Here is a 10,539-nt window from a genome sequence, read left to right as displayed (position 1 = left end):
TGAGAGCAGGTGCGGGCTGTCACTGCTCCATCACACACTCATGAATATCATAAGAGCGGCATTGAAATATTTGCTCTGGGTAGAAACAAACAGAAAAAAAGTTAAAGGTCGGCGTCAGATTTCCCGGCAGAAGCAGGTCTCACCGCATAGTTCACTTCTTTTGGTGTTTCGCGTTCCACAAACTTAATGACGTGAACTTGCGTTCTCAGAACTCCTCCTTTGTGCCGGGCTGATTCCCACGGGTGGTTTCCAGGTACCGTGAGGAGAAATCGCATTACATTTGACCCAAAGCGACTTACATGACATCGCGCGCAGTGGGAGTGGAGCCTCGCGAGGGTCGGGTGTCTCGTGAGGGATTCGAACCCTGCGGATCGCGGCGCATCGGCTCGACTTCATGCGCCGCGGTCGCCATTATATTAATTATAATTACATTTAACAAGATAGAAGTTTTAATATGTTGAACATAAAAACAGGTTTTATGAAGCCTATAAGCATTGTTTAATCATGGTTATTATCACTCATAAAAACTAATAATGCTTTACAATAATAATCATTATGAATCAGATCTTTTTAAGAATCCCTCAAATGTCAAGTAGCTTGATTCTTTATATTTATAACCTTTTTAATTCATAGTGTGTTATGAATTTCATACTATTCAAAACATTATATTTTTACAATGCATTATAAAGAGATTTTTATTATTGTTGTTATTATATCACTCTACTCCAAGGGGGTGATTTGCTTGAAATAGAGTACACAAAGCTAAAGTAACACATTTTTACTTTACCTAAAGCACACAATGGCACCACACTATCTAATAAGCACTTTATACACGGGGTCATAAATCCACAACTGTGTGTGACTAAGGTCCAGTATTATGGAACTTGACCCACTGAGTCATTATGAAACGAACACAATGTACTGTGATTATTGTTAAGAAGAAAGAATATTTATGATGCATAACAGATATGATTCTTCTGATATTGCCCTCTAATTCTCAAATGAATTCACTGGATTAATTTAGAGCAGAGACGAGGTGGAGGAGACGTGCCGCATCTAAAAATAACAATAATTGTGAGAGACAAATGAAACAGAAAGGTCTCTGCTGACATCAAGATATTTAATGTGTTTCACAAATTAAAATACGTCTTCACATCCTGTTAAAATACAGTACATTTGGCACGCGGCGTAAAAAAAGAACAATTCCGACATAAACACGAATGAAGCGCACAAAAAAAAACATCGGAGCTTCACAAACACAGAGAGCGCAAGGAAACGTCGAGGTGTGCATACAGTGGAGCTGAAGGTTAAACCATAATACTGGCTGCGTTGTTTGAGAGGATCCTCGGGCCACAGTTTGACTGGAAGAGGAACTCCCGTCATCACAGGGGCCCTTGTAAATGGCGTTTGGCGCTCAGCGCGCTGAGGCCTTCTGGGAAGAACGGAGTCTTTGGAGGTCGAAAGAGGAACAAAGTGTTTTTAAATCAAAAACCAGAAACAACGCAAACGCAACACGACGCGCGCCAAGACCCGAAAGGAAGAAAAAGAGAAGAGACATCGTGTTTTAAAGGATGACACTAATCACACGTGTGTGTGTGTGTGTGTGTGTGTGTGATGCTTCTCATTCATCTCTACTACCACTACTTCAGTATGGACGCTTTTTAAGTGCCCGTAGAAACTGAAGTAGGCTCCTGTGTACCTGGGAATGAGACCAAAGAACAACTCTTTCAGATTATTGCACGTGGAGTTCTCCTTTCAGGTCACGATAAAAACACGTCTGACGACCGTCCTCCTTGACACGCGTGTCCCGGACGAGCACGTGAGGCGCTTACGACAGAGTTCCAACATGTCACCGACGTGAAGACCGAGTGAAAAAAAACGACACATCAACATGAACAAAAAGGTGTTTTAAAGGAGAAACACAAAACGGACTCTCCGCGCGCACACTAGCACACACACACACACACAAGCACATACTAGCACACACACGCACACTAGCACACACACACACACACAAGCACATACTAGCACACACACGCACACTAGCACACACGCACACTCGGAGCAAATACATTCAGTTGCACACTCTCCCCTCTGTGTGCGATCCACCGCTGTGACGTGGCGCCGTGAGGGTTTGGTTCTTCACTGTGAGTCACGGTACAGGGACTGTACACACACACACACACACCCACACAATGAGTTTCAACCATCAAGTGGTCTTGGAAGGATTGAAGCGGTTCGACCAGGGGGGACTTTGCTCCAGAAGGTGCAGTTTAAGTGAGCGGGACTTTTGAACGGGGCCCTGTTGACATGTCTTTATTTGTCCTCATTGGACAAACCGAGTGGTGTAGAAGACACCTCGTTAGGGCTGTGAGTGTGTCTCACTCCAGCGAGGAAAAAGGCTCCCGCTAGCCCGTTAGCTGGCGGCTAACGGTACCGCTTGGATCCCACTGAAGGGGGGGAGTCGATGTACTAAGAAGCCCAAACGGGGAGCGAGAGGGAAAAGACATTTGTGTAACTCTCTCTCCAATAACACAAAAACAGCCAGGTTTTCAAATTTAAAACATAACGCTGACCATTTTCTTTAAATACAATCATTGGTTCAACATATTCACATATGTATATTTATCCATTCACATATATGTTTAGGGAGGAAGAAAAACATTCTTTAAACACAGAGATGGACACATGATACGGCACATCATGTACAGAAATGACAGTCCTGCTCTTTCTGGAGGTACAGTATGCAACTATGCATGCATGCACACTTGCACTCACGTTATCTCTCACACACACACACACACACCTTGCCCATGTGTCTACTTCCAAAGGCGCCTCTGAAAGACGCTGCTGTGGAGATCGGACCGAGATGAGGAGCGTTTCCTACGGCATGCTGCGTGGGCTTTTATGGAATTTGCACCAATGAGCACAACAACAAGAGCGCAGGAGCCGACAGAGACGCCGATGGTCTGGTATACTTCCTGGAGAGGTCAGACTCTGCAGAAGTTCATGAGGTCTTAGGCCGTGTGTTTCTTCAAATATTATATCTTTGCTCAAAGATTTTAGGTATGACGGTGTATATGAGTGTGTTAGCTATCCGTGTGTGTGTGTGTTTGTGTGTTTCTAGGCCACAGTCTCGTCTCCGAAGTAGGAGAACCCTTTAAAGTCGTCTTGGTTGATCTGCTTGATGATGCTGTCCTCCACCGGCGTCAGGTTGGGTTCTTCTCGCGTGAAGTCCTGGTCGAAGTTATTCACGTCCCTTTTGGTTTTCTGGGAGACAAAGAACACGAAGGACTAATTCCAGGCTGAAATGAACCTTTTACAGCGTAAAAATGTGTAACGTTTTAACGAGAGAACATTTTGTTGTCGGTTGCAGGTAAAGGATACACGTGCAAACAGAAAAGTTATTTTATTTGTATATATATATATATATATATACAGTATATATATATTAACCCTTCCCCCTTCAAACAGAATCAATTTTCCACAGCAATCAGGTGTGTGTCTGTGCGAGTGTGTGAACTCACGATGCGTGGCTTGAAGGGGGGTCGGAGCTTCCTCTGCTCCAGCAGCGTCCAGTCGATCTCTCTGAAGAACACGTGGAGCTTGATGGCCTCCTCCAGACCCTGAGCCAGCACACAGCCCAGTCGCTTGTTAGGACTCTTGGTCATGAACTGAGAAGTGACGGACAGATGTCAAAGTGACAGAGAGACAGAAAGAGAAGAGGAAGCATCATAATGATGAAGGAAAAAAAAAGTCCTACATCCCTGTCTAATATATATTTAAAACCTAGATCATAGTAGTGTTCGCATTCAGGCTTTGTCTTGTTAATATTATGGAAAATTTCAAAATATGTTCAGTCAGAAATTTTTATGAACAAAAGTCCAAATTATTAGGACAAAAAAAGGCAAAATATGTGTGGCATGTGTGACGTCATGAAAAAAAAAATCTGCGTTTAAAAAATATTTTGAGAAAAAAGTCCAAATATTTTAAGGTTGAAAAAATATTATGAAATAAAAAGTCATGATATGTTATGTCAAAATTAAAATATATACGGTTGAAATTGATTTTCAAAAAAAAGTAAAAAAATATTGAGTCAAAAGGTTTTGTAAAAAAAAATGTCAAAATATTTGTGTTGAAGATGTAAAAAAAAAAGGTCACAAATATTTAGAAAAAAAGGCAAAATATTTTTTTTTAAAAGTCAAAAATATAAAGTCAAAAAAGGTTTTGTATACAAAGTCCAAAATAGATTGTGTCAAAGAAAAAAATGTTTAGAAAAATACGGGGACACATTTTCTTGAGAAAAAAGTCAAAATGTTAGGTGGAAACGTCATGGAAAAAAAATATTTTGAAAAATCATGTCAAAATTAAAATATATACGGTTGAAATTGATTTTCAAAAAAAAGTAAAAAAATATTGAGTCAAAAGGTTTTGTAAAAAGAAATGTCAAAATATTTGTGTTGAAGATGTAAAAAAAAAAAGGTCACAAATATTTAGAAAAAAAGGCTAAATATTTTTTTTTAAAAGTCAAAAATATAAAGTCAAAAAAGGTTTTGTATACAAAGTCCAAAATAGATTGTGTCAAAGAAAAAAATGTTTAGAAAAATACGGGGACACATTTTTTTGAGAAAAAAGTCAAAATGTTAGGTGGAAACGTCATGGAAAAAAAAATATTTTGAAAAATAAGAAATTGTTATGAACAAAAGTCCAAATTATTAGAACAAAAAAAGACAAAATATGTGTGTCAAAGACGTCATGGAAAAAAAAGTTTAAAAATCTGCGTTTAAAAAATATTTTGAGAAAAAAGTCAAAATATTTTAAGGTTGAAAAAATATTATGAAATGAAAAGTCACGATATATTACGTCAAAATAAAAATATATACGGTTGAAATTGATTTTGAAAAAAAAAGAAAAAAAATATTGAGTCAAAAAAAATATTTGTGTTGAAGATGTCATTGAAAAAATATTTAGAAAAAAAGCAAAATATTTTCTATAGAAAGAAGTCATGGAAAAAAAGTCCAAAATATAAAAAAAAGGTTTTGTATACAAAGTCCAAAATAGATTGTGTCAAAGAAAAAAATGTTTAGAAATCTGGGGACACATTTTTTTTTAGAAAAAAGTCAAAATGTTAGGTGGAAATATGTCATGGAAATTTTATGTCAGGAAAAAATGTAAAAAAATATTGAGACAAAAAATCTCTTGAAAAAAAGTCCTCTTTTTATTCTTGTGAAAGCTAAACTGAGCTTAAATATCATGAGCTCGCTTCAATGTTTTTACCGATTATTATTTTGATGATGACGTAAAACTGTAAAATAAAAAACACGAGAATCTGGGGTCCTGCAAAGAAACAGAACACAATGCCTTGCTGGATACTCCATACTGCCAAGTCGCTCAGCCACTAGACTGGGAGAGTTTCTTACACGACCCAAAGCCCTTCAGTCGGAGGACATGTCCAATCGGAGCTGGGTGTGCTGGTCAAGTGAGGGGCCAGAGTTCAAGACATTGTCCAACATAAACACACACACTTTCCCACAAGGCTTTGCAGTCAACAGCCAAGGTAAACGCGGGACTTGTGATGGAAAAACTGGACAAACAAATAAACAAGCGGCCAAGTGGCCTCACACACACACACACACAAACACACACACCCACAACAAATAACACACAGAAAAAGTAATGGATTAAAACGTAATGGAAATTGTCCGACGTTGTTTCGGAGGAGGAAACATGGATCCACGTATGACAACAAGAAAAAAGGAAGAGTGAGACACTGAAGGACGAAACCAACACAAACTAAGAGAGAGAGACACAGTCCAGAGGACAGAGGCAAAGGAAGCACTGAGGCTTAAAGGGAAAAAAACATTTTAAGAGTCCTTAGTGGATTTGTATTTTGGGTTCGGTCACAGCCCATCAGTCCGTTGAGGCTGGATGTCATCGGAAGTCTTCATGATGTGCACAGTGCACCACCAAACTCGTTGCTTAAGAAAGACGCACCGTAGACCACATCAGACCTGTCCATGCTCACACGAGGTCTCATTTCAGGGGACTAGGACGCTGACTGACCGCTTTGAGGATGGACACCGCCTCCTTGCTGAGCCAGACGGGGTAGAGGACGTCGTCGTGGAGGATGGACTCGAACAGGTCGTCCTCGTTGTCGGCCTCGAACGGAGGCTGACCCGCCATCATCTCGTACATCAGCACCCCCAGAGCCCACCAGTCCACCGACGGGCCGTAGTCCAGCTCCTGAAGGATCTGGTCACACGGTAGAACAAGAAAGCTCAGCGACGTGAAACTTAGCGAGTCTGCTATTCTTATTTCCCCGTCAACTTATGCAACATAAAAAACCCCCCAAAAAAACCTTCCCACCCAAAAAGGCTTAAAAAGCTCTTCTTTCAACGGCACATTAGCCGGGGAGAATAGAGCCTCATCAGCAAAGAGCGGAACACGGATGAATCAACAGGCAGTTTGTTGTGCAGGTGTGGTGGGATTGCGGGGGTGGGGAGAGAGGGGGGGGGGGGGGGGGGGGTGGGGGTCTCTGGCTCACCTCGGGTGCGATGTAGTCTGGCGTCCCGCAGAAGGTGGTGGTGCTGACTCCGTCCAGGATGCCCTCTTTGCACATGCCGAAGTCGGCCAGCTTGCAGTGGCCCTCGGCGTCCAGCAGTATGTTGTCCAGCTTCAGGTCCCTGCGGGGACACGGACCAGCTCAGTGTTTCACTGCATCCGACAGGTCTCCCCAGGCGTTTGTTTCAGTGTTTCACTGCATCCGACAGGTCTCCCCACGCGTTTGTTTCAGTGTTTCACTGCATCCGACAGGTCTCCCCACGCGTGTTTAAGTATTTTAAGATAGTGGTGAATCTGTCTCCGTGGAGGGGGGGTGGGTGGGGGGGGGGGAGAACATCCTCAGAAGGAAGGCAAAGGTGAGGGTTGAACGGGGTAAAGAGGTGAAGGGGGGGTGGGGTTAGTATGAGCGATAAGGAAAGCACTGTTGAGAGATGACAGGGGCGGTTATGAATGCTGCAGATCTCAGCTTGATGGTTGACGGCCACAAAAATGTCAACACGGTCTCGATTTAGCCGATGCAGCCATTCAGACCGGGCTGTTTTTTTTTTCTAAAAGTACACAGCCGCCCTGACAAGCCGGGGAGGAGATAGAGTTTGTGCGTGTGTGTGTGTGTGTGTTAAGTCATGAGCTTATGCAACTGTTCTGTTTTAGCAGGCTTCACAAATGGAAGGAAAAAAAAAATTAAGAAGCAGCTCAACGACTTCTTCGCTGCCGTCACTCTTCACGGTTGTCTTCAGTTACGGCAAACAGAAAAACCTAAAACAACACTCGCCTGAAACGCCGACACATTTTTAGAATGTTCCGCCGAGTTCAACATACAGCTTTTGGCAGGAATCCCGATTCCGTGCTAACGTCTCAAGGAAAGAGCACCGCCTGCGTGTCAGCGGCATCGGAGCTTGGCAGGTGGCTCCCCCCACGGTTCATATTTAGGTCACTTTAAACCACCAACCAGCAAACGGCCTAATAAAAGTGTGTTCAAGTGGCGTAACTTTGACCTAATTGGAGGATTAAACTGTTGCGTTTAAAGTGCAAGGGAAAAAATATATATATATGTTACTTGCAACCCCAACGGCGTGCTGAGTTTGCCGATGTGAGCTTTGAATACGCTGAATGGCGCTCAGCTCCCCGACCACGAGCACCAAGGCGATGCCTTGCTTAGAGGCACGTTGACGGGCCTCGTGCTGAGGCAGGAAAGAGCAGCGCTTGCTCAGTGTTGCCCCAGATGAGCAATGTTTACACATCTCGCCCCCCCCCCCCCGGCCACAGTATGAATTGTTGGCCTGCGGCGGGGCAGAAAAGAAAACGCGTGAGATTCAATGCATTTGTGATTGAATTCAAATGAGTGTTGACGCTAATCTTTGTATTAAACATCACCTGGATGCAGGCAGATTCGACATGAAGTGGCTACAGGTGTTCAGCCGCACTAATGGAATGATTTGTATTCATGAAGATGTATTTTTGCATGATGAGAAGGAGCCTGATAAATATATGTCGCACATTTGAATCATCTGAATGTTTTGAATCTTTACTATTGTTATTATTGTGGATTCTAGCATTTTTTTATGATTGCTTGTGTTGTAATGTTGCTTCATTAAGATGCATGACAGAAAGTTCTGTTTGCATAAAACACCAAGGTACGTATTATTTCAGTCCTGGGTCTGTCTTTCTCATTTCTTTATGATACTCTGTTGGTCGAGCTCAGTCATACAACACAAATATGAAACCTTTGGGTTCACAGGAGGGAAAATTCTGTTGTTATTTTGTGGCACTAGCTATAGGTTGTGTAGTAAATTGGCAGGACGCACAAACAGGGTTTAGAATGTCAGACAGTACTATCATGAAGAACACTTTGAGTACCAGGACCAGTCAGTAACTACTCAGTCATTTAACACTGATCTGGGTTTGGAAAGCAAGCGGTCTCATAAAGCTCAGAACTGGAGCAAAGTGTTCCAGCACGAGACAGTAAAACCCAACTGACCCTGGATCAGTTTCACGCTGTCTTCCAGGGAAACAACCTTTTTGTTTTGTCAGAAAAGCTTTAATATCGCTCAACAAATTCTATCAATAAACAGGAGCTGCTGCAGGAGGAGTTCTCACTCCCACACACACACAGACACACACACACAGACACACACACACACACACACACACACACACGCACGCACACACACACACCAGGCAATCAGGCTCAATTGAAAGCATTTCCTGTGCTTCATGTTTGTCTTGAGTGATTTTTCCATTACGTCCTCGGAGACAACCCCTGTGCACTGTGAGCCTCCCTCTCTGAACTTTATTAACTCGTCGGATCCACATCCGTCCGACGTGTCCTCGTCACAGCGTCATACGCCGTTAGACGACCAATAGGAACTCTTGAGTTATGGGGCAAACGCAACAAAGGTCCTCCGCTGTGCACCCCGACGCGTAGCCGCCCTGTAACCAGTCTGAGCCCGCTCTGCAGACACCCCCCCCCCCCCCCCCCCCACGCCGCATGCACAACGACAAGAGCAGTGAAAGTGCTCCTGCCTGCATGTTCTAAAGATGCTCCGAGGAGTGAAGGTGGAGGGAGGGGCGGGGAAGGGGAGGAAGGAGGGGGGGTGGGGGGGGTGGGGGTGGGGGTGCGTCGGGACAGAATGTTCCCAAAACACTTGTTGTTCATCTGCCTCCGCTCAATAAAGCGGGGTCAGGACCAGAGTGAGAAAGGAAAACATATCTATTTATATATAGAAAGAGAGAGAGAGAGAATCAGGTAGCTCAGGCAAATCAGCCCGTATTTATTACCATGCGGTGTGTGTGTGTGTGTGTGTGTGTGTGTGTGTGTGTGTGTGTGCATGTCTGTGTGTGTTTTTGTTCCTGCCAACCTCTGACAGAGTAGCATTCACTATCAAAACAGCGTGACTGAGAACACAATGTCGAAAGACTGGTCCATTAATCTTAATGTTTGAGAGCTGGAGTCAGTTACAATGTACTTTAAACCTCAGAGTTGGAATGAAAGATTTCAAGTGGAAAGGTAAGTGGAGGTCACTTCTTTATGAGTTGGTGTGTAATTACGATCTGACACCCTTTACAAATAAAGGCCAATCAACATTTTACTTTATTAGATAAATTGCTCTTAAATAATATAGAAAAAAAATGTCCTACCTGCCTGTTCTTAACGGTTATTTTTATCAATTATGAAAGGAAAGCAGCAAAAGTGCCTCCTTGGGTAGATGCAACACAATAAAGTGCCTTCGATGGCAAACATCAGATGGAGAAAACACGATAAAGTGAAGGAAACATGCTCTTTAAGGTGCCTTTCTAGACAAACCTTGTCATCCATCCTTCCAGAAGGTAAACCGTGATGCAGTGCACTAGTAGGTGCCATTAGATGGAGAAAACGGAAGGCCCCATGGCTCACAGCTGGTGCCCTTTACATTTTTACACCACCGGACGTCAGATACTGTGTTCATGTACTTAAACTTGTAGAACAGTGTGATACAACTGCACCAGATCCACTGACATCAACCTGTTATCTGCTGAGCTTAATGAGCCTAATTAAAACACATCACTCAATGTAGGAAATAGCCAAAGATGATTGCAGCCTCTCTTATGAAGACAGAGGCTGGGTCAAGTAAAGGTAATAAGACACCCTTCAAAGGGTTCGACTCAGACTTTGGGTGGAGTATCACTTCAACGCGATAAAGCAGCCAAAAGCAATAAAAAACACTCACTAAACGGTAGAGCTGTGGGCTCTAAGCTCGAGGGCTGATTCAGATTCAGTCGTGCCAACCCAAAGAAACACTTACACCGCCCCCCCCCCCCCCCCCCCACATCATTATTAACAACCGGTGTAAGAAAAACAACGAGTCACCATTTGGACTGGACCCTCCGATGCCATGAAAGGACGGAGAGGAGTTATGTAAGAGTTCAGTGACTTCCAGATGTTTGTGCAACATCTTTGTGTGTGTTTAAAGCACCATTTTCATTTATTCTTTGATTATT

The 10,539-nt window shown here is 43.0% G+C and overlaps 1 protein-coding gene across 1 annotated transcript in view; it reads right to left on the bottom strand.

The window, feature by feature from the left end:
* Positions 1 to 1,099: 1,099 nt before the first annotated feature.
* LOC119214162 (protein kinase C epsilon type-like) overlaps positions 1,100 to 10,539 on the bottom strand; it is a 23,248-nt gene continuing 13,808 nt past the window's right edge. Inside the window, exons 3-7 of the mRNA XM_062566714.1 lie at positions 7,667 to 7,742; positions 6,545 to 6,702; positions 6,064 to 6,252; positions 3,528 to 3,674; positions 1,100 to 3,270 (exon numbers count right to left, since the gene is read on the bottom strand). Of these exons, the coding sequence (XP_062422698.1) occupies positions 3,124 to 3,270; positions 3,528 to 3,674; positions 6,064 to 6,252; positions 6,545 to 6,702; positions 7,667 to 7,742 (717 nt within the window). The 3' untranslated portion in view covers positions 1,100 to 3,123. The remainder of the gene's footprint in view (positions 3,271 to 3,527; positions 3,675 to 6,063; positions 6,253 to 6,544; positions 6,703 to 7,666; positions 7,743 to 10,539) is intronic.

This window comes from Pungitius pungitius, chromosome 13 (genome assembly GCF_949316345.1).
Source record: "Pungitius pungitius chromosome 13, fPunPun2.1, whole genome shotgun sequence".
Lineage (NCBI taxonomy): Eukaryota > Metazoa > Chordata > Actinopteri > Perciformes > Gasterosteidae > Pungitius > Pungitius pungitius.
This window is presented reverse-complemented; position numbering and strand designations above follow the sequence as displayed.